This window comes from Saccopteryx leptura, chromosome X (genome assembly GCF_036850995.1).
Source record: "Saccopteryx leptura isolate mSacLep1 chromosome X, mSacLep1_pri_phased_curated, whole genome shotgun sequence".
Classification (NCBI taxonomy): domain Eukaryota; kingdom Metazoa; phylum Chordata; class Mammalia; order Chiroptera; family Emballonuridae; genus Saccopteryx; species Saccopteryx leptura.
Window position 1 is genome coordinate 81055414 of NC_089516.1, and position 24900 is coordinate 81080313.

Consider the following 24900-nt stretch of genomic DNA (forward strand, 5'->3'; position numbering starts at 1 on the left):
AGTCCAATGGAGAACTATTGGGTTTAGGTGTCCCAATAGAACTTTGGGCCTTGGAGTGTGCTAAGTGGGTGAAAAAATTTTATGTATGAAGTCTGTCTTTTGTGGAAATAAACTTAGAAGTTAGGATTCTAGGACAGAAGTTGGCAGCCAAAACCCATAAGCCAAATCTGGCCTACTGCTTTTTTTTTTTTTTTTTTTGCTAATGAGCTAAGAATAAATTCTACATTTTTTAAGGGTTGAAAAAAATTAAGACTACTTTGTGACATAGAAAACTTTGGAATTCAAAATTTAGTGTCCATTAAATAAGGTTTTATTAGAATATAGCCATACTTGTTAATTTACATATTTGTATATGGCTGGTTATGCACTGCAGTGGCAGAGGTGAATTGTCAAAGAGACAGTACAGCCTGCCTTCAGAGCTTACATATTTATTACCTGGCCACAACAAAATAAATTTCCCAGACCCTACTCTAGAATGTATCATCACAGTAACACGGGTCAAAACATCATGTAACAGCAAACCTTAGACATGAATAAGATACTTAAGTAACTCCAAAGTCCTTTTCCAGGTACTTGAGAAAGGCATATTCATGCAAGACAGAAGTTTATAAAGAGAAAGCTGGAGTTGAAAATAAAATTAGTGAGCAGAGAAGCTTGGCCCTACCAGACTTTTTTACTCTTGCTTGCCAATATTCGCACGAACTTCTAACAAGCATTCTGTCTTCATTGGCCTAATATTCAACCGTTTCTTTGTAAAGATAAACTAGAAGTTCATGTGTGACCCCATGGCATATAATAGAAGGTTAGGTATGCATATGCCCAGAAAGATGTACATTTCTTTTGTGTGTAAGCAAGTCCAAGTTGCACTGTCAGCCTCAGAGGAAAGTGGGTTTAAGAGTCTAGTTTTTGGAGAGAGAGTCCTCTGCTAACCAGTTTCCCTTGGTTCTTAACAGAATGTTTGGATCCAAAGGGGGATATGAGAGACTATAATATGTGAATTGTTAAGCTCCGTGTAAAATGCTCAGGCAACAAACAACCATCAGAAAGTGAGCAAAAGGCAGTAGGAGACCAGGGCATGAGGTTCCCTAGAACGAACAGCCATATCTAAAGTTCTGGTTGCATTTGCCTATTATTATCACTGCTATATGGTGTATGGTGAGACACCTTTTTCTCTCACAGTAATCACTCTTCTCAAAAGGGACAAATTTTTCTTATAAATGTCTAAAAAGGCTATTTGTTGAATGAAAAACGAAACAAGTACAGGTATATATATATATTTGAATCCTATTTATTTCTAAAAAAATTTAGTTAATAATGCAAATAACATCTCATAAATTTTGAATAAAAAAAATTACTAGGTTGTTGGGGTTTTTTCCCTGAAAAAATTCCAGACCATTGAAGGATATTCAGAAAATAAACCTAAGCGCCACCTTGTGACCAAAGAAAGCAGTGCAGTTAGAACTTTCTAGTCAGAGGCAGAGCAGGGATTGTACTCAAACACTGGACTCTTCTAGGAAGGCCAGAGAAAATAGGCAATGCTCTTTGGTTAGAAGTGAAATAAAGCCTTCATGATTAACCATCATTTAAAACATCAAACCATATATATGTTTCAAATAAAAATGGAGTAACAGGGACTGATTTCCTAATTTAAACAACTAAAACCTGGACAAACTGTATGAAATAACAGTTTTCAGTTATTGAATATTAGATAGTGGAAGACAAAGTTAGCTGAGAAATGGGAAACAAATAATATGAGCTTTGTGATTTTCCCCAGATTACTGTGTATTGTAGGATTTATAATATATGTGGAAGTAAAATGCATGTCAATATTAGCTCAAAGGCCAGGAGAGGGAGAATGGAAAGCACACAATTTTAAAGTTCTTATTTTATACATTAATACTGCTTGAAGGAAGATTTTGGAATGTTAAAAATGTATATTATAAACCTCAAAATAACCATGAAAAATATCATAGCTAATAAGCTAATATAAGAGATAAAATGGAATTTTCAATATTTTCAATCCAAAAAGTGTTAGATAAAAAAGAGAACCAAGAACAGATGGGACAAATGGAAACAAGTAGCAAGATTGTTGAGTTAAACCCAAATATATTACTATTGATAATCATAGTCATGTAAAAGGTCTAAACCCCTCAGTTAAAGCAGAGATGATCATATTGCTTAGAAAAAGAAGACACGCCTGACCAGGCGGTGGCACAGTGGATAGAGCGTTGGACTGGGATGCAGAGGATCCAGGTTTGAGACCCCGAGGTCACCAGCTTGAGCGTGGGCTCATCTGGTTTGAGCAAAAGCTCACCAGCTTGGAACCAAGGTCGCTGGCTCAAGCAAGGGGTTACTCGGTCTGCTGAAGGCCCACGGTCAAGGCACATATGAGAAAGAAATCAATGAACAACTAAGGTGTCACAATGCGCAACGAAAAACTAATGATTGATGCTTCTCATCTCTCTGTTCCTGTCTGTCTGTCCCTGTCTATTCCTCTCTCTTACTCTTTCTCTGTCTCTGTAAAAAAAAAGAAAACAAAAGAAAAGGAAGACACAAATATATGCTGCTTATAAGAACCTTATTTTAAATTTAAAGATACAAATAATTACAAGAACAAGAGTGGAAAAAGGTAGACAATCTTAACACCAATCAAAACAAAGTTTAAGTAACTATCAGCAAAGAATAATATCAGGGATATTATGGTCATAGAAAGTCACTGCACAATTTTTTTTGGTCACTACACAATTTTAAGTGTTGAGAGGACATAATCCTAAACTTTCACATATTACAAAGGGCTTCAAAATAGATGGAACAAAACTGATAAAACTGCCAGGACAGAAAGTTCATAATTACAGTCAGAGATTTCAACACCTTTTCTTAAAAAAAGTAGAACAAGTAAGTAGACAGGAAATCAGTAGATCTATATAAGACTTAAACACTATGAACCAACTTACCTAGCTGACAATTGTAGAACTTGCCATCAGCAACAGTAGAATGAATATGTTTCATATGTATATAGAACATTAACCAAAATAGTCTATATTCAGTGTCATAAAAGAAGTCTCAAGAGTGTTTATAGGATTTATATAAAATGTATGTTCTCTGAACAAAACAGAATTAAATGAGAAACTAAAACAAAACGATCTTTGGACAATCCCTAAGTATTTAAATTAACATCAAATAACATGAATAACTAACTCAAAGAAGAAGTCAAAAGGAAAATTATTAGCTACTTTGAACTGAGTAAAAATGAAAGCTCAACATTTGATAATTTGTGGAATGTGTCAAAAGAAGTACTCAAGGGGAAAATTTTTTAAATTTAGAAATTAAATTTGATGAGATGACATTGATCAATAATAGTACATAAGTTTCAGGTGAATATCTCTATAGCATTTGAACTTGAACTGTTCATTGCACTGTGTGCTCATCACCCAAAACCTAATCATTTTTTGTCATTGTGTATTTGTCCTCTGGGGAAATTTATAACACTAAACATTTAGACTAAAATAGTATAAAGTCTGATAGCTTAAATAAATGGAAATTTTCTTTAAAGCACTTTCTTCAAATTAAGATGGCTTGGCTAGTAGTTCTACAAAACATTTCATTTTACTTAAAACACCAACTTTACTCAAAATCTCCCAGAAAATTAAGAGGAGGAAATGCTTCTCAAAGCACCCTGCAAGGCTATAATTACCTAAATAACTAACCAGATAATTATGTTACAAAAAACCAAAACAAAACAAAACAAACTACATACCAATATCTGTCATGAATATATATGCAAATTTTTAAAATAAAACCTTATTGTAAAAAAATACAATACCTCATAATCAGCCTGACCAGGTGCAGTGGATAGATCATCAGAATGGGACTCAGAGGACCCAGGTTCAAAACCCCAAGGTTGTTGCCTTGAGCCTGGGCTCACCAGCTTGACCACAGGATTGCTGGCTTGAGCATAGGATCATAGACATGATCCCATGGTCACTGGCTTGAATCCAAAGGTCGTTGGCTTGAAGCCCAAGGTCGCTGGCTTGAGCAGGGGCACTCTTTTTGCTGTACTCCCCCCCCCCCACCAAAGCACATATGAGAAAGCAATCAATGAACAATTAAGGTGCCACAACGAAGAATTGATGCTTATCATCCCTCTCCTTTCCTGTCTGTCCCTCTCTCTCTCTGTCTTTCTCTCTCTCTGTCTCTGTCAGACACACACATACAAATACAGTACACCATAACCAAGTAAAGTTTATTTCAAGGATTTAAGATAGGGTTGATATTTGAAAATCATTGGAATTCATCACATTAACATAAAATAGAAGAATCATAGATTCATTTCAATGAAGAATAAAAAGAAGTTTGTTAAAATAATAATTAAAAAAGTACTCATTTAAAAAGAAAACATTTTTGTCAATAACTACCATACTCTAGAAAAATGCCAAAGAAAAACGGACTCTTCCTTAATCCTGCAGTTCAGGGTGATGGGAGCAATTGGAGCTGATCTTCCACTTCATTTCACTCGTCACTGCATAATTTGGGCAGAAAAAGATTAGCTCCCTACAACAGTATCTGGGCTGGAGAATCAGAGTCACGTAGTAAGATTGAAAATAAGCTATTTTATCTCTGCCCTGCTGATGATGCCGGCAGTGTCACACTGTTCTGGGGCAAGCTGAACTTCTACTCCTACACAACAGTAATGAGATTTTTTTTTTTTTGTATTTTTCCGAAGCTGGAAACGGGGAGAGACAGTCAGCCAGACTCCCGCAGGCGCCTGACCGGGATCCACCCGGCACGCCCACCAGGGGCGATGCTCTGCCCACCAGGGGGCGATGCTTTGCCCCTCCGGGGGGATCGCTCTGTCGCGACCAGAGCCACTCTAGCACCTGGGGCAGAGGCCAAGGAGCCATCCCCAACGCCCGGGCCATCTTTGCTCCAATGGAGCCTCGCTGCGGGAGGGGAAGAGAGAGACAGAGAGGAAGGAGAGGGGGAGGGGTGGAGAAGCAGATGGGCGCTTCTCCTGTGTGCCCTGGCCGGGAATCGAACCCGGGACCCCTGCACGCCAGGCCGACACTCTACCACTGAGCCAACCGGCCAGGGCCACAACAGTAATGAGATTTAACAAAGCTATCTATACAAGGCAAGGCCGGAAACCACTAGATTCTATCTCCTCTTCGGTTTAGCAGGATCTAGTAGGGAGTTGAAGCTGTACCTGGCATCAAGAAGTCATTAAAGGGGGGTGGAAGGTGAAACTAGTTGGCAACCAGCATTTCCCTTCTCCCTCGGTGTGGGTCGGGCCAAAAATAAAGTTGAGCCACCATGTGACTAGCCGGAGTCAGCCCTCTTCTAACATCCTCCTTGGTAGAAATGGCCCAATGGAGAGCTGATCTTATACCCCTTTTAGAGGCAAAAGGGACTGTGACAGTTAATGCCTTACTTTCACCAAGAAATTGTCCGTAGTGCCAACAAGGGAACTGCACTTCTATGCCATACATACATCATGATGCCATGTGACCCAGCCCGTGTTTTTACCAGGGACGTCTGCAGGACCCAGGGTGAAGCTAAACATGCATAGACACTCCTAGTGCTCATGCTACAACCCAACAGGGGAACTGCCTGTTCAAAAATAGTGGCAGGGCGAGGAGACTGGATGAAAGAAGGTAAAGGGGTTAGAATATATATATATATAATCACATAGACACAGACAGTGCAGAGATAGCTAGACGGAAAGAGTTAAAGCTAGGTGGAGGTGAACAAAGAGGGGTGGGAATGGGGATGGGAAGAGATTTTGTTTGGGGTGGAGGGTACAGGATATGGTGTACAGGTGGTGTTTTACTGTGCTGTGCACTTTGAAACCTGTACGGTTTTGCAAACCAATGTTATCCCAATAAATTCAATTGATAAAAGTAATAATCCTACACATGGTTGTTTATGAAGATTCAACCTTGGTCACAGCAGGAAGTATCCTTTTAATATTGTTACAAAATCTCCTTTAAACTTTATTTTTAAAAATTCTGTAAGGTATAAAAGGTCTCTATGATCACAGGGTTTTTTTTTTTGTTTTTTTGTTTTTTTTTTGTATTTTTCTGAAGCTGGAAACGGGGAGAGACAGTCAGACAGACTCCCTCATGCGCCCGACCGGGATCCACCCGGCACGCCCACCAGGGGGCGACGCTCTGCCCACCAGGGGGTGATGCTCTGCCCCTCCAGGGCTTCGCTCTGTCGCGACCAGAGCCACTCTAGCACCTGGGGCAGAGGCCAAGGAGCCATCCCCAGCTCCCAGGCCATCTTTGCTCCAATGGAGCCTTGGCTGCGGGAGGGGAAGAGAGAGACAGAGAGGAAGGAAGGGGGGGGTGGAGAAGCAAATGGGCGCTTCTCTTATGTGCCCTGGCCGGGAATCGAACCCGGGTCCCCCGCACGCCAGGCCGACGCTCTACCGCTGAGCCAACCGGCCAGGGCCAGATCACAGTTTTAAATGAAGAAAAGCCTATGCTTGTGAAAGAAAAAGATACATATATTTATAAAATAAAATCTGGAAAGGTATGAACTAAAATTTCAACAGTGATTACCTTTGGTTTGTAGAGTTTTGAGTAATTTTTTAAATCTTTCTTTTTCCTATTTTTATTGTTCTAAAACAAATTTTTACTTGTGTAATTTTTTAAAGGAAAATATTTTAGAGAAATTTTGTTGGTGATCTTAAACCATAGTTATGTGTATGTGATTACAATAATTTTTAAAGTATTGGACCTGTCAAAGTTGTCTTTGCATCTCATTAAAAATATCTGTCCACATACTCTAAAAAGAAATCAAATAGGATCAATCATCATATAATAATTAAAGTTTTCAGAATATAGTCAAACCTGTACACAAATGTTCAAAACCAGCTTATTTGTAGTAATCAAAAGGTGAAAAAAATAAAATGTTCTTCAACAGCTAAAGATTAAACAACTTGTGATGGTACATCCATATCGTAAAATAATACTCAGTGATTAAAAAAAAAGACCTATTGATGTGTGTAACAATTGGATGGCTCTCAAAGAAATTATGCCATCAAAAAACTCAAATGGTAAGTTCAGTTTTATAATATTCTTAAAATAACAGTAATAGAGATGAAATCTAGTGATTGCTAGAGGTTAGGAGGGGAAGAAGGAAGTTGGGGGGCTGGTGAAAAAGGTGAAGGGATTAAGAAGTACAAATTGGTAGTTACAGGATAGTCACAGAGATAGAAGGTACAGCATAGGGAATATAGTCAATAATATCATAATAACTATGTATGGAGCCAGTTGGGTATACTTGAAACATCAGAGGACCACACTGTAAAGTACACTATGTCTAACCTCTATGCTGTACATCTGAAACTAATACAGAATAATACTGAATGTAAACTGAAAAAATAATTTTAAGTATATTTTCTAGGCCATTTGGGCTTCATGTTTTTTCATTTGTTTGGTTCTTTGTTTTTGTGTAAGAGAGAGATAGAGAGAAGGACAGACAGACAGGAAGGGAGAAAGATGAGAAGCATCAACTTATAGTTGAGTCACTTGAGTTGTTCATTGACTGCTTCCTCATACGTGCATTGACAAGGGGGCTCCAGCTGAGCCAGTGACCCCTTGCTCAAGCCAGCGACTTTGGGCTTTAAGCCAGTGACCTTTGGGTTCAAGCCAGTGACAATGGGGTCATGTCTATGATCTCATGTTCAAGCCAGTGACCCCGTGCTCAAGACAGCAACCTCGAGGTTTTGAACCTGAGTCCTCAGTGTCCCAGGTCACTCTATTCCCTGTGCCACCACCTGGTCAAGCATCTTCGTGTTTTTGTTTTTTTTTAATATTACATATCCCTTTGAGCATCTAATGTAAACAATAGACCTTACCCTAGCACTATGTACACACCTAGTAAAAAACATACATATTCTATCCCTCTTGTGACACACACACACACACACACACACACACACACACACACACATCATTTTGAACATAACTCCAGGGGATTCGTAGGTGTCTCTAATTAAGAATGTCTGAACCTGCCTGACCAGGTGGTGGCGCAGTAAATAGAGCATCAACCTGGGATGCTGAGGACACAGGTTCTAAACCTCAAGGTCGCCAGCTTGAGCACAGGTTGGTGAGCGAGGGATCATAGACATGGCCCCATTGTCGCTGGCTTGAGCCCAAGGTCACTGGCTTGAACAAAGGATCACTAGCTTGGGTGGAGTCCCCCTCCCCCCAGGTCAAGGTATGGATGAGAAAGCAATCAATGAACAACTAAGGTGTCACAGCTAAAAATAAATAAATAAATAAATACAGTAAATAAAAGAATGCCTGAACCCAAGGAGTAAGTGCTCTCCCTTTAACATGTCTGAGCTGTTATTTGTGTCTTCCACTTTTTGTCTCATTCCCAAGTAGCATCTTCTCCTTCTCTTCTTTGTCCTTTCTCTACCTCATGGCTTCTGATTATTTATAATGTCAACTGCTCATATACCAGGGTTTCTCAGGTTCCTAAGTACAGATCCTCTTTTTCATAAGTGTACATACTTGCATACCATTTCAGGTGGTGCACAGATTTTCTCAGCAGGGAGCACCTGGTTTAAGTCAATCAGTATAGTCTACATGTCAGAGTTCCTTAGACATATGGACTGGTAGGCATCAACTTTGCAGCACAAGTAGACTCTTTCTAGGTGCCTTGGACGTGAGGACACTGAGGTTGAGAAACCCAGCAGGCTGCATCTCTTTAGTCACTTAGTAGGCAGGATCAGGGAAGTTTCCACCTGGCACTGTGCATATGGTTAAAGAGCAAGTAGGTCTGGAAGTTCCCCCTACCAATCACTTCTTCAGATTTTATGGAAACCCTCTGGTGCAGGGGTTTAAAAGAGATCTGTTCTGCGTTCCAGTTGTCAGAACAACATTCCCATCTCTGCTGATATTGAATTACCTTTGAGAGAACTTGGGGAGAGAAGGAAGGAGCCAATGGCATTTACTTTGGTCACCATCTTGGACACCTTTCCATGAATATTTTTGGAGTGAACAACTATCAGATGCCTGAATACAAAGGGTGAGAAGCCCTGGAAGGTAAGAAGCTGTGGGAAAACAGCATATCTCTTCCCTCTAGCCAAGGCAGGGAAGATCAGACCATGTCTGCATACCTCAGACCCTCAAATCCTCAGCTGCCTTTCTCTCAGCTAAGTATCTGAATGAAAATAGCCATAGGCTAAATTTTCAAGACTAATATTGTGTCAGCCACTAAATTGCAGCAAGTCTACTTAACACCCAGCAATTGTTTGGGAACATTACATACATGTATTTTTAGTAAAACATAACAGAACCAGCTATTTATAAAAATTGAGCACTTTGTGTATAGCCAATCAAATTTTCTGTATAGTAAAAATCAGTGTAATGAGCTTAACTTGGTCTCAGAATTTTAGAACCTTTTGGGTTTTCCCCTCTATCTTAAACACGTTCCCCCCCCCAAAAATGAAAATACCTTTATTTAATTTTTTTCTTTATAGGAGTAACCCGTGCTGAGAGTAGTAAACTAAAGAAAACTAAAAAGAAAAAAAAAATAGAATAAAATAAAATCTTTATTTCGACTACCCCCTTCTTTATTTGATAATTCACTTTGTACCTATTATGTGAAAGTCCAGAGGACAAGGAGAAATGAGCATTCATGGCTGAGTGGAGAAGTAGATTCAAGGTGTAGGTGCTCCAAGATCAAAGAAGAGAAAGAAAACATTTCTCAAAAACGTACCAATGGCCAGTAGCCCTAAGAGAGGATGCAGCCCTTCCCTGAGAAAACATAATACTTACCACGGGGAGAAGGGACCACAGTTGACCTCTCTGATTAGCAAAGGCTAAAGTGAGTGACAAGGCCTCCCCCCGGTGAAGGAAGGGTACAGAAGGGGGGCGAGGGTAAGGGGGCTAGTGAGGAAAAAAAGTAGGCTGGCTCCTGACGCACTTTCTTCTGGTGGGAGGGGAATAGGGGACCCAAGCCCACTGGTGACGTTTCCCTCACGTGATCAGGAGCCGACGTGTGCAGAAGTCCCTCTCCTCCAGGTACCAGTTTCCTCTTTCCGTGGAAGAAGAAACATTTCAGACTGAGGGACAGAGGAGCTAACTGCCCTATAGCCCTGCAGGTCGGTACGAGGTGCGTGTGGGCGACCCTGGGGTGGGGTGGTAACGGACCGGACCGAGGCTGGAAGATCCCCTTCGCTTTCCAGATGCCGCCTCCCTCTCACCCTCATTCATTTTGGCGCAGAAAATTGAGTGAGTGTTAGGGGAGAGGTCTGGGTACTATCTCTTATTCTTTTGGCTGAATGCAGGCTTATGGCAGAAAGAAATGTGAGGAGAACGAGGTATCTTCCTGGGAAGGCTACAAATCCGTTGCCGCCTGCGGAACCCTGAGGTGGGGGTGGCAGAGGGCAAACGCCAGATTGGGTCCAGGACGGAATTCTCTTTACCCTTCCCCAGATGCCCATCGTTTGGTGCAAGAAATGGAGGGCTTCGTGGGAGGAGATGGAGAGGGTCCAGGGGTTGAGAATGGGTACCAGTTCGGCTCTCCTAGGAGGCAGGCTATCTGGATACGTCTGACGGAAGGAGGAGGGTACCGGGGGTGGAAGATGGCAAGGAAACAGTCTGATCCCGGCAGGGCAGCTGTAGGAGGGCACAGGCTGAGACCTCGGGATGGGAGTGGAGTGCCCCCCCCCCCCGAAAAGGGTCAGAACTGCGCTCTCCGTATCTCTTCCCCACCTTCCGTCCATTTTGGAGCCGGAAATTGTGGGCTGCGGGGAGGGTGCTGGTGGTGCTGCTGCCCAAGTCTGGAGACTAGCTCCCCATCGCGGGGGAGTGGCTTCTGAACTAGGAGGGTGGAGAGGAGGCAACAGAGACGCACAATTTTTCTGACTTTGTATCTAATTTGTCCCTGCGTGGTAATAAAATGTGGTCTTTTTGTGTGTGGGGAGAGGGAAAGAGTGGCAGGAACGTTGTGGACATTTCTGCCCTGCTACCGTGTTCAGAGAAGTGATGGGCTTTGTGCCATCTGGACACACTGGGGTAGGGAGTTTGGAAGGCTGAGACCCGAGCCTTCTGAACACCACTGTCCTGAACCTCATTCATTTCAGTGCAAGAAAAGGTGAGACAGAACTTTGAGAGGAAGACTCAGAAACATAGAAACACTTGGTAAGTAATTTTTCTCTGCCGTTGCTCAGTAGTAGAGAAGTGGAAGTTGTTAAGGAGAGGCTGTAGAGAGGGATCAGAGGTGCAATGGGAGAGGGCTCAGGAGGACTGATAACTAGAGTCCAAAAAGAGGCACTGTTGCCAGTGTCTCTGTTGCCAGTCATTTGCTTCTCAATCCCTCATTCACCATCTGTCTTCTGTCTCTCTGCAGGTCTTCGGGTCTGTGGTGGCAAGCTCCAACTCCGACAAGAAAAGGGAAAACCTGCAGGATCCGTGCAGGTCAGTGGGAGAGAGCGACTGCCTCGACATCTCTGGAAGTAAGAATGACTTAAGCCCGAGCAGAAGTTGGGGAGGCCACTACCTGCCACCCTTCTTCTAAGCTTTCCTACTGCAGTATCGGAATACATGGCCTCTGTCTGGACCCTAAGGGAATGTGTGTTTTATATGGGGGTGAGGAAAGTGGGAGAGAAAAAGGAAGTGAGAGGTGGAGGTGTTACATCTGTGAAGCCTGCTGAGGATATAAGAGTAGCCCTGAAATCTGAGAACTGGTCATTATTGTTGCCTGTACTTCTGTAAGTCTTACAGTTGCAGGCAAGGGGTCAAAAAGAAACCTGTTGGAGATTCTTACACATCAGTTGGGGCTACCCAGTTAAAATTGTAATGGATAGAGGCAAAGCCAAAGCAAAATTTAGGGCCACATCTGTTATTTATTACACACTTCTCAGCACACCCCACTTAAATGCAGGAAGAAGCACCTGTGGAACATTCTGCATGGTTGGCTCGTGCATACATGCGTGGAGTGTGAAGAAAAGGGAAAAAAATATATTGGTGGGAGTGTACCTGGAAGTGGGGATCGGGTGAGGAAAACCCTGAGTCATAAAGGCAATTACTGTTGGGACCTGTATACTACCACCTAAATCCTCAGTCTTCTTTGTCTCCTCTTTGCCTCCCAGGACAGCAGAAGGAGGGGCCATCTCGACATGGAAAAACTCTACAAGGACAACGAAGGAAAGCTGGAAAACGAGGGAAAGCCAGAAGATGAAGTAGATACAGAAGACGAAGGGAGGTCGGATGAGGAAGAAAAGCCAGATGTGGAGGGGGAGCCAGGGCACGAAGATGAGCACCAGGAGGAGGCGCAGCCAGGGGGTGAGGGGGGGCAAGAGGAGCAGAGCGAGTCCGCAGGTGAGGGCAAGGCACGCGGTGAGGGCAAGCCGGAGCCCCAGGCCCAGCCAGAGAGCCAGCCCCGGGCCGCGGAAAAGCGCCCGGCTGAAGATTATGTGCCCCGGAAGGCAAAGCGGAAAACGGACAGGGGCACGGACGACTCCCCCAAGGACTACCAGGAGAACCTTCAGGAAAGGCATCTGGGCAGTGAGGAGATGAGAGAAGGTGGAGATGTGTCTAGGGCTCAGGAAGAGCTAAGGAAAAACCAGAAAAGGGGTGGTTTGCATTGGATGCAAAGAGAGGTACAGGATCCATTAGTGCCAAGGGGCCAACGCGGTGTGAGGGGAGTGAGGGGTGGAGGTAGGGGCCAAAAAGACTTAGAAGACCTTCCATATGTCTAATGCCTTTGGCCTTTAAATCTGATTTCTCTGATGGGAATATTGCCAACCCTGCTTTCCCTGGTAGGCATTTGCCAGGTGATATGCTTTAACCTTATGCTGATACTTTGCTTTAGGTGTCTTTCTTGTTACCAGCAGCCTTTTGATCCAACTGCAGCACTCTGTCTTTCAGTAAGTGATGCTCACCCATGTGCATGGAAGAGATGTTCATGGTACATTGCAAAAATAATAATAAAGTTTTTGGAACTGCTTCTACAGCATCTGTCTATTTTTTTGAGGAAAAATGTTACATCATACATTAATGCACAGGGAAAGCTACAGGACAACAGACCAAAAGAGAAATAATGGTTTTCTCTGTATTGTTACAGTGAAGGAGATTATCTTTTCTTTCAAGTGCACATCTCCCCCTAAAAAACACATTACTTTTGTTATAAAATAAAGAATAATAGACTTTTTTAAAGTAAAAAATATATATACCAAGCAATCAGAGTAACTATTTTATGAAGGTAGTGGAGACACATCAAATTTCTGTTGTTGGGATATGAAATTATGTTTAAAACTCACTTTATCTCTGGAACTCAAGGCGTGAGGAATCAACCAGGGAGTGATGGATCATTGCTGTAAGGGACAGTCGTGTCATCTGTGAAATGGGGATAAAACTTGCCTTCCAGGGCTGTGGTGATCATGAGAAACTGACTGTGTGAGCTGTGTTGGGCTGGCTCCTACCCCTCCCCTTGCACGAGTACTACCAGATCCCTGCCATATGTTTGGAGGAGGGTGAGGGAATTTTCATCTTTGCTCAGAATTAAGTCCAGACAGCTGAGAGTTGGATGCCACTCTCTCCTGGGTAATGCCATGTCTGATGGACACTCTGCCTCTTTTCATGGGCCCTGCACCCTCCCAAGGCCCCACTGCTCCTGGTAGATTGGAATCCTCAAGGTAACAAAGCCTCTTTGAGTTCCCTGGAGTCCCTGGTGAGTTGAATCCCCACTATGCTCCCTACTGAACTGTGAAGGAGGTCTCTCTTCTCATGTTACACTTTTATTAATCCTGACATGAAATGTGAAAAATACTTCATAGAAGCTTTATTAATGTATTGTTTGGGCATTTTAATTACCCCACTAGTCTTGCCCTTTTCAAAGCAAAGAATTTATCTTACTCATTTGGGTACCCACAACACATAGTAGAAGCTTAAAAATCAATATATTAATTATGGAGTCAGAAGGCCTCAATTCTTGGCCCAGTTCTTGGCCTGATTGAATACATAGCCTTAAGCATGTAATTTCATTCTTTTAGCAACTGAAGCTTGCCACTCTAAAGGGAACACAGCAGGAGGTTATATCAAAATTCATTGTTAAGTGATTTTTAACATTGGATATAAGTTTCTTGACATTTTCTAGTTATTAGCACATTACTTACACCCAAATCACTTATCTTGAAAATGCAGCATCCTGGCCCCCACCTCAGATACAACGTATCAGAATCTCTTTTGACCTGTCCTCAAAATATCTATAGGTCCTTTGTTTTTGAACTCATTTTAGTTTTTATGTAATGGATACAAGTACAAAATTTTAAAATCCAGTAGTGCAAAATAATTTATTATTAAGAACTGTGATCTGTCTTGCCATTCTACATTCTCCCTCTCCAGAGACAACTACCATAAATGTTTTGGGTTACTTCTGGTATTCACTTCTGTATTTCTGAATCAAATGCCTAGGTTGTTTTTTTTTTCATTTTTCCGAAGCTGGAAATGGGGAGTCAGTCAGACAGACTCCTGCATGTGCCCAACCGGGATCCACCTGGCATGCCCACCAGGGGGCGATGCTCTGCCTCTCTGGGGCTTCACTCTGTTGCATCCAGAGCCATTCTAGTGCCTGAGGCAGAGGCCACAGAGCCATTCCCAGGGCCCGGGCCATCTTTGCTCCAATGGAGCCTCGGCTGCAGGAGGGGAAGAGAGGAAGGGGAGGAAGGAGAGGGGGAGGGGTGGAGAAGCAGATGGGCGCTTCTCCTGTGTGCCCTGGCCAGGAATCGAACCCAGGACTCCTGCACGCCAGGCCGACCCTCTACCGCTGAGCCAACCGGCCAGGGCCCAGGTTGCTATTTTTTTAAACAGTGTCATTGAAGTGTAAAAGTTGGCAACTCAGTGATTTTTAGTTTATGAGCAGTTCTGATACCATCACAATTGTTTAGTTCTAGGGCATTTTTATCACTCTAAGAAGAAACCTCATGCCCATTAGCACATACAGTACTGGTGTTTTGCATTCTTTCTTCCCCCAGCATCTGGCAAACACTGATCTATTTTCTGTCTCTGGGTTTGCTTATTCTAGACATATCATATAATACATTGTCTCTTGCATCTGACTTCTTTCACATAGCAAAATGTTTTCAAGGCTTACCCATGTAGTAGCCTATATCAGTACTGAACATTCATGTATGGGTTTTTTGTTTTTTTTTTTTGGCTTTTTAAAATAAACTATTAAGTCAAAATATAAAATTTACAAGTACCGTAATGATGGTTCTGCCTTAGTTTATTATGTAGATAAACTCAGAGCACAGTAATAGAGAGGTACTCTAAATTTAATTTATTTGTTTTCCATCTGGTTTAAAGAAAACACAAGTGTGTAATATTTAATACTAGTTAATAATTTCTGTTTGAAGAAGAAATTTTTTTTTTCAATTTTTTCTTCTTCAATTTTTATATAACAAAGGGAATAATAGACTAGGGAAAAGGCAAAGTTTAACAGCTTACGATGAAAAGAGTTCCTGTCATTGGAAAGTATTGAAACTACCACCTGATGGGCCAACAATGTTGATAAGATCAGAAATATAATACTAGATATCTACTTTGCTTTTCCCTCACTATCTTCCCAAACACAAGAAATGTTCCTGGGATAAGGAGAAAAATGTTTCTGAGAATACTACCCAACTTTCCATCCACTGCAAGTCACTAGAGCAAAAGATTTTGTACTGCTTATGGGAACCTAAGAGAATTTAAACCAAATGTTATATTTAAGTTGTAAAATGAGCAAGACAATGTTTGGTTTCAGCTCCAAATGGCGAGCTGAAAAGAAGGTTACGTTTATAGTAGGAAAAAAAGTTGGATAAAATGAAAAACAACATATTTTCTTAAAACCACCCTAGAACTGAGGCCACAGTGCAAACAATTACCCAGAATCTAAAGAGAGACTCATGGAGGAAGAAATAGTACTCAAGCATTATTTTATTTGGGATAGAAACAAGCAAACAACCATGTAGGAAAGTAAGAAAATTTAGCTAAAAATTGCTTAATGAATTTCTACAGACTGAGTGAGGGCTAGCATGACAGTCTGAAGTCTCCGAGGGCTGCAGACATAAAGGGATTTGCGCTTTTCTTTCGGAGTTTACTCCAGAAACTCCACTAGGTGATCCCAAAAATGACCAAAGAAAAACTGAGGAAACTTGCCCCATAGTGCTAGTTAAGAGAGGGACACAGCAGTCACCATTGAAATTCCAACCAGACCTTTTTGCCCTATTAAGCAAATAACTTAATCTGCAGGAAGAAGGACAATTAAGCCCATATCCTGAAGGCAGTATTGGAAACCCAATGTAGCTAGGAAATGGAAACAAAAAAACTCCAAAAAGCTCTATGAGGGGAGGGTGCAGGCATGCGTCTAGGCTCAACACTATATTTGGAGGAAAGGCATGAATACAGGTAAAGGTTAGACCACAAATACTCAGGTTCACAGTGCTTGCCTAAGATGAAGACTCTATCAGAACATCAGAGGATGCCTGCCCCTCTCCAGAACATATCTTCCCCTTCAGAAACTGTCTCTGCAAAGCAACCAAATTTAATTCCATGAATCCGTGGAACAATTTATACCCCAGTGCATTGTCAAAAGCAATAGAGCAGTCAATCAGCTTATTAGTGGGGCTTAAGAGCTAAGTGTGTTCCAGGAAAGAGACAGTAAAGAGAGGACTGCCAAACCCACTGGTCGTCTCAGAGAGACTGTGGGCATATCTAATGCTGTGTCCTCTGAGGAGCAAAAACATTAGAGGCTTCATGTAACAAGGAGGAAATAGACATCAGTGAAACAATACAGCCAGTTACTAAACAATAAGCAAATAACAACAATAATAAGCCCTAGAGGAAAAGACTAGGAGGCAGAGTTACCAAAATATATTATCTGAAAAGAAACAAAGCAAGACATGCAGAGAAACAGGAAAGTATGACAAATACATGGGGAGCAAAGCAGACAACAGATGCTGCCAGTGAGAGTGACCAGATGGTGAATTTGACAAAAAACTCCAAAGTATTTAATATAATATGTTCAAAGAATTTTAAAAAAACAACCACCTTGTGATTAAAGAAGTAAAGCCAAGTATGATGACAATCTCACATTAAATAGGGGGAAAAAAAATCAATAGATAGATATGAAAAGAAACAAGTGGATTTTCTGAAAAGTACAAAGATTGAAATGAAAAATTCACTGAAAGGGTTCAGTAGGAGATTTGAGCTTTCAGGAGCCAGGATTATTGAATGTTAAGATTCATTGATTTTATGTAATCTGAGGAACAGAGAGAAAAAAGCATAAAGAAAAATGAAGTGTCCCAGTGTAACATGGGACACCATTAACTGCGCTGACATATAAATATATATAATGAGAGTACTCAAAGGACAGGAGAGAGAAAAAAAAAAAAAACAGAAAAAAATTCAAAAATATAATTTTTGAAAACTTCCCAAATTTGATGGAAAATATTCATCTACTTATCCAGGAAGCTCAATGGATTTTAAGTAGGATAAACACAAAAGACCAACAAACAAGCATGACATGGTAAAAATGCTGAAAGGTAAATACAAGAAAAAATGTTGAAAGCAGCAAGGGAAAAATGACTCCTAATTTACAAGAGAACCTCAATAAGATCAGCAGCTAATTTATTATCATCTTTCAAAAATGAAGGCAAAATACATTTCTAGATATAGAAAAAATGAGAGCATCTATTGCTAGCGTACACCTTACAGGAAATACTAAAGGAAGTTCTTCCAGTTTTAAAAACAAATGACCTCAGATATTTAAATCAATGAAAAAAAAAAGTAAACAAAAGGGTAGTCATGCAAGATTAAGACAATACAAATGCAAATGTCTTATCCTTCCTTCTCTTAACTTATTGTACTTTCTCCTATAAAAGGTAGTTTTGTTTCTTCATGTATAATCCCAGATACTCTTATTAGTTTTCCTATTTACTTTTCTTTATTGTATTTCTAGGACCTCCAGTACAATGTTGAACAATAGTGAAATTATTTTTAAATTCAAGCTGAAAACTATCAGTATTATAACTTTAAGTATAATATTGTCTTAGCTACTATTTATAAATAATTCGTCAGATTAATAAAGTTTATATTGTGAGTTTGCCAGCAGGTTTTTAAAAAAATCATTAATGGTTGTAGGATTTTCTTTCTTTTTTATCATATTTTATTTTTTGCTGAAACTAGTGAGATGGTCAGTTTTTAAAATACGTTTTGTTGTTGTTTAGCCTGGGCATGTTTTTGGGTTTTTTTGTTGTTGTTTTTATTAAATTTATTGGGATGACATTGGTTAATAAAATTATATAGGTTTCAAGTATAGTTCTATAATACATCATCTGTATTGTATTGGGTGTTCACCACCCTAAATCAGGTCTCCTTCCATCACCATTTATTCCACATTTACCCTGTTCTACCTCCCCCCAGTCCCCCTTCCATCTGGTACTCACCACACTGTTGTCTGTGTCTGTTTCTGGTGTTTTTGCTTAATCCCTTTATCTTTTTCTCCAAGTCCCCCCAACCCCCCTCCCCTCTGACAACTGTCAGTCTGTTCTTCCTATCTGTGAGTCTGGTTCTATTTTGTTTGTTAGTTTATTCTGTTCATTTGATCCTACATATAAGGGAAATCATATGGCATTTGTCTATTTCTGATGGGTCCATTTCACTTAGCATAATAATTTCCAGGTCCATCCACGCTGTTGCAAAACATAAGATTTCATTCTTTTTACAGCTGAATAATATTCCGTTGTGCAAAAAAAAAAAAAAATCACAACTTTTATCCATTCATCTACTGATGGGCATTTGAGCAGCTTCCAAATCTTCCAAATCTCGGCTATTATGAATAAAGCTGCAATGAACATAGGGGTGTATATATTCCTTTAAATCAGTGTTTCAGGTTTCTTCAGATATAATTCCAGAAGTGGAATTGCTGGGTCATCAGATAATTCCAGTTTTAATTGTTTAAGGTAACTTCATACTACTTTTTACAGTGGCTGTGCCAGTCTGCATTCCCACCAACAGTGCACAAAAGTTCCCTTTTCTCAACATCCTCACCAAGAGTTGTTTGTTTATGTATTGATGATAGCCATTCTGGCAGGTGTAAGATAATATCTCATTGTGGTTTTAACTTGCATCTCTCTGATTGCTAGTGACATTGAGCATTATTTTATATATCTATTGTCCATTTGTATGTCTTCTTTGGAGAAGTGTCTATTCAAGTCCTTTGCCCACTTTTAAATTAAAATTTATTTGGTATTGAGTTTCATAAGTTCTTCATAAATTGTATGTTAACACTTTATCAGATGTATTGGTCAATATGTTCTCCCATTCAATGGATTGTCTTTTCATTTTGTTGATGGTTTCTTTTTCTGTGTAAAAACTTTTAAATTTGATATAGTTTCATTTGTTTATTTTGTTTCCCTTGCCCAAGCTATATATCAGAAAAATATCGTTACCAGATATGTCTGAGATTTTATTGCTTATATTTTCTTCTAAGATTTTTTTGGTTTAAAGTCTTGATTTTAAGTCTTTAATCCATTTTGAATTTATTCTTGTGTATTGTGTAAGAAGGTGGTCTACTTTTATTTTTTTCACGTATCTGTACAATTTTCCCACCACCATTTATTGAATAGACTGTCTTTACCCCATAAATTCTTATTTTTTTTGTCAAATATTAATTGACCATATAGGTGTGACTTTATTTCTGGGTTCTCTATTCTGTTCTATTGATCTGTATGTTTGTTTTTATTCTAGTACTATGCCACTTTAATTATTTAGGCCTTGTAATATATACTGCTCACAAAAATTAGGGGATATTTCAAGTGATAAAATATCCCTTAATTTTTGTGAGCAGTGTAATTAGATATTAGGTAGTATGATTTCTCCAACTTTGTTCTTCTTTCTCAAGATTGCTGTGGCTATTCAGGGTTTTTGTTGTTCATGTAAATTTTTGGAATATTTGTTCTAGTTCTGTGAAATAAGCCATTGGTTTCCGGATAATAATTGTATTGAATCTATAGATTGCTTTGTGTAGTATAAACATTTTTTAATGATGTTAATTCTTTCTATCCATGAACACAGCATATGCTTTCACTTATTTGTATCTTCTTCAGTTTCTAATAATTTATCAAGTACAGTTCTTTTACATCCTTGTTTAAATTTATTCCTAGGTACCATTTTATTTATTTTTTTATGCAATTTTAAATGGGATTGTTTTCTTAGTTTCTCTTTCTGATTGTTCATTATTGGTGTATAAAAATGCAACTAATCTCTGGATATTTATTTTGCATCTTGCTACTGTACATAATTCATTTATCAGTTCTTGTAGTTTTTTGGTGAAATCAAAAGTTCACTAAATACAGTGTCATTTTGTCAACAAATAATGACAGTTTTACCTCTTCCCTTCCAATTTAAATGTATTTTATTTTTTCTTCTTGTCTGATTGTTGTGGCTAGGACTTCAGTACTAGATTTAATAAGGGTGGTGAAAGTGTACATCCCTGTTTGTATTATGACCTTAAGGAAAACACATTTAGTTTTTGGCCATTGAGTATGATGTTGGCTGTGGGTTTGTCATACATGGCCTTTCAGGTATGTTCTCTCTATTCCCACAAGTGGAGAAACCTGGCAGACATCACCTTAATTAACCAAATGATCAAAGTTAGTAACACCAGTGATCAGTCATGTTGATATTATGTAACTCTGAGACTATAATTAAAAGGGGCACTTTATCACTGTAGTATTCTTCCCCCAAACCAATAACCCCAATCTAATTATGAGAAAACATCAAACAAACTCAAATTAAGGAACATTCTACAAAATAAGATCACTTTTCAAAAGTGTCAAGGTCAGGGGAATAAAAAGAAAAAAACAGAGAACTGTCACATGGTAGAGTAAACTGAAAAGACTTGTTAACTAAATGCAACATAGTATCCTGGATTGAATCCTGGAACAGAAAAAAAGTATATTATTGAAAAACCTGGAGAAATCTGAATAAAGTCTGTAATTTAGTTAATAGTATTGCACAAATGTTAAATTCTTTGCTTTTATAAATGTACCATAATTATTAGGCAAAGCTGGGTGTAGGATACAAGGAAACTCTTTGTACTATTTTTAAGATACTTCTTTAGAACTGAAATTATTTCAAAACAAAAAGTTTAAAAATAGACCATACTGAGCTTCAAGGACCCCAAATAAAACTCTCTTAATGAATGGAAGTGACTGAGTAATTGAGGAAACAAACTGAATAGTCATTAAATGAATTCATTATTCAATAAGAAAGGAAGAATTTTACAGAACACAGTTGACAGGAATTACTAGAAAAAATAAAAGCATTCCACATTTATATCAGAAAATTGTAACTACTTAATGAACTAGTCACATTCATATATATGTATTATGTCTATGTGCATGGAATAGTATTCTCTGAATACTGTTCTGCCACTTTCTTTACTCAAATATGTATATCACTTGAATATCATTTGATATGCATTAATTCATTCTTTTTTATATCTGCACAATTTCTATAGTATGGATAATTCATTTAATCATTCTTATATTAATGGAAACTTTAATCGTTTCTAACAACTTGATATTTCAACATTGAATTGGTTACAAGGTTGAACTACATCAGGTTTATGTCCTTAAGGAACTTTCAGATAAGTGAGAAATACAAACAGAAAGCCAACCAACAAGGTGAAAGAGTTAGGATGAGTAAATAAAGGGACTAAAGGATAATGTAGCACAGGCAACTAAGGCAGAATCAAGAAGTCAGTGAAACCTGACCAGGTGGTGGTGCAATGGATAAAGTGCCTGCCTGGGATGCAGAGGAACCAAGTTTGAAACCCTGAGGTCGCAGGCTTGAGTGTGGGATAATAGACATGACTCTGTAAAGCCAGTGGCCTCCGCAATGGCCCTGCACATGCAGGCTCTCATTGGATTCAGGCAGATGGTAAAGGAACTGCAGAACGGGAAAATGGTGGGCCATTCTGTTTATTAAAGTCTCATAATGGCGGACAAGCAAACCGGCAGGGAAGACTGCTCCCCTTTCTTTTAGGGCTCCCAAGCCCCTCAGCACTCCAGACTTAGCCAGACTCACAGACCCCACCAGCCTCAGCAGGGCTCCCCAGCCAAACAGGCTGGGCGGAAATCAGGGCTCCCAAGCCCCAATTCGGTCTCCAGTTCCACAACCCGGCCCACCCTCCAGACTCCTCAGTTCAGCGCTCTCTCTCTCTCTCTCTCTCTCTCTCTCTCTCTCTTCACTCCTCTGCCCATCAAAACAAGCTGGGGGGTACCCTTCTGCAGCAAACATTAGCAAACAATCTCCCCTCTCAAGCAGGAAGGCAATACTCAGTTTGCAATCTGCCGCCCTGAGGGCAAGCACCCGCAGCCTTCCACAGACCACACACACATGTTGCTGCCCCAATACAAGCCAGCAAACTTAAAAAACATTTGTTTACCCAACAGACCTCATGGACACTGGCTGGCTTGTAGCCCAAGGTCTCTGGTTTGATCAAAGGGTCACTGGTTTGGCTGGGACACCCTCCCCAAGCATATATGAGAAAGCAGTCAATGAACAACTAAGGTGGCTCAACGAAGAATTGATGCTTCTCATCTCTCTCCCTTGCTGTCTGTCCCTGTCTGTCCCCACCTTTCAAAACAAACAAACAAACAAACAAACAAAGAAATATGCAGGCCCTGGTCAGTTTGCTCAGTGAATAGAGCATCGGTCCAGTGCACAGGTGTCTGGGGTTCGATTCCTGGTCAGGGCACACATGAGAAGTGACTATCTGCTTCTCTTCCCCTCCTTTCCCCCCTTCTCTCTCTCTTCCACTCTCTCAGCCAGTGGCTCAATTGGTTCGAGCATTGGCCCTGGGCAACAAGGATAGCTCAGTTGATTCGAGCATGGGCTCTAGATGGAATTGCTGGGTGGATCCCAGTCAGGGTGCATGCAGGAGTCTGTCTCTCTATCTCCCCTCCTCTCAGTTAAAAGAGAAAGAAATATGCAAAAGAACTTGCTGAATATAGCTCCTCAGAACACAAGACTGAAGAAGTGACTTCTAAAGGGAATATGGAAAATGATATTCTGAATATCAAAGTTTTATATAAGAAATCCTGAATAGTAAAATGCTGCCTTCTTTTTCCTCCCTTCACACCACCTGGTGGACTTTGAGTTCTAGAGCTATCTATGCCTAGTGCCCTCTTGGTGAACAAAACCAGGGCATTGATTAGGTCAGAGGCCCAGGATGTCTACTCTCTAGAACTCATGTCTTCATTGTTAAAATTAACATGTACATCTTTTTCACTCCTTTTTAAAAATAGCTTTTACTTCAATATATTGCTATTGTCTTAAAAGATCTACTTATATTTAAAAACTACTGTGATTAACTTAATTTAAAGCTGAATGTTATTTTGATGCACAAAAATTGTTCAGGAACAAGGTTGAAGGTGAAGGTTTGTGTCTCTTGTGAGCATTTAGGAAAACAAGATCAGTATCTTCTGTTAATAGCTCCATAAATATTGTGTTGGGGTTACTATGACTACATGTAAGCAGAATAAGCAGAGGAGAGGACAATGAAACTTCTGCTCCAATTTGCATATAGTCAGGAAGAAGGGTCCTCTGTGAGCCAATTGGCCAACAACTGCTTCTGAAACGCTAAGATTTCTGGGTGATGCACCATATAAAATTACAAGAGCCTCAAGAGTCATAAAAACTGGAGCATGACCTCCACTATCCATGCCCAACTCACACCTGACTATGTGCTTGGTTAGATAACCCTCCCCTATCCACTCAAAACAGACAGAAAAGGGGAAAGATACACACAGCAACATTCGCTAAGGGTAATATGAGGGGCGCACGGATGCTTTGTGCAGCACCGACAGGGTAGGGAGAGATCACTTTCAGCTGGGGTGGTTTTAGAAGTTGGGTGATGAAGGCTGAACCCTTAAGAATGAACAGGACCAAGACCTAGGAAGAAGAGGAGGGCAATCAGGAGGAAGAACATGTCACACAAGGACAAAGAGAGACAAGAGGGCATATTTGGGGCAGAGTGAATGAGAGTTCCTTTTGGGTGGGGCAGAGAAGTAGATGTCTTGCAACCTGAGGCTCAATTCTGATCAAAGCTGAATGTCAGGGTGAGGAAAACAGGGTTTACGTTGTGGATGGTGGGGTTGCCATCCAGGGGCTTTGGGCAGAAGAATGAGAAATTTTAGAGAAGGAAGAGTGAAGTTTAATTTGATGGTAACATGCAAAGTAAATTGGAAAGGGAGAAGGAGGTACTGAATGTGGATAGGTCAGAGAAGGGGTTACTTACATAAAGCAATAAGGACCAAAACCTGTACACAAATGTTGATAGCAGTTCTTTTCATAATTACTCAAAACTGGGAACAACCCAAATATCCTTCTGTAGGTAAATGGACATAAGAACTGGAACATCCCTATAACTACTCAGCAAAAGAAAAGAAGAAACTATCGATACACGAAACAGCTTAAATGAATCTGAGGACATTATGCTGAATGAAAGAAGCTTGTCTTTAAATGTGACATATGGCAGATTTATATATTATTCTGAAAAAGGAAAAACTATAGGAATATAGTGCAGATACTATAAGAGGTAAGACAGGACTACAAAGGGGTAGCATGGGAGTTTTTAGGGGGTAAATGAACTATATATCCACTGTGGTGATGGTTACACAAACCTATATACATGCTAAACTTCATGAAACTGTACAACCAAAAACGGGTCAATTTTATGATATGATAGTACTTTTGAAAAAAATACCAGAGTTGTCCCTAATAAAAGTAACACCTGATAGAATGAATTAATTACCATTTTGTCATGGTAATTAATGACTATATCTTTACAACTCATTAGCTATAGTTACATTAAAAATTCTTCCTCAAATAA

General features: G+C 40.1%; 2 protein-coding genes across 7 annotated transcripts in view; one reads left to right on the top strand and one right to left on the bottom strand.

Moving 5' to 3' along the window:
• TCEAL9 (transcription elongation factor A like 9) overlaps positions 1–24900 on the bottom strand; it is a 303391-nt gene that overhangs the window by 47688 nt on the left and 230803 nt on the right. The gene's annotated exons all lie outside the window — the stretch shown is intronic.
• Positions 10013–12972, top strand: LOC136385499 (transcription elongation factor A protein-like 3). Of its 6 annotated transcripts, none has more exons than XM_066356468.1 (4): positions 10013–10128; positions 11102–11159; positions 11368–11473; positions 12110–12972. In XM_066356468.1, the coding sequence occupies exon 4, from the start codon at positions 12137–12139 to the stop codon at positions 12716–12718; it is 582 nt and encodes a 193-aa protein (XP_066212565.1). In that variant the 5' UTR covers positions 10013–10128; positions 11102–11159; positions 11368–11473; positions 12110–12136; the 3' UTR covers positions 12719–12972. The 6 variants fall into 6 exon arrangements, with proteins under 6 accessions (XP_066212565.1, XP_066212564.1, XP_066212566.1 ...); XM_066356467.1 differs by having other exon boundaries at positions 10013–10117; XM_066356469.1 differs by having other exon boundaries at positions 10013–10117; positions 11368–11435.

Coding starts and splice junctions, on each gene's coding strand:
- LOC136385499 (XM_066356468.1), top strand. CDS start 12,137: ATGGAAAAACTCTACAAGGACAACGAAGGAAAGCTGGAAAACGAGGGA.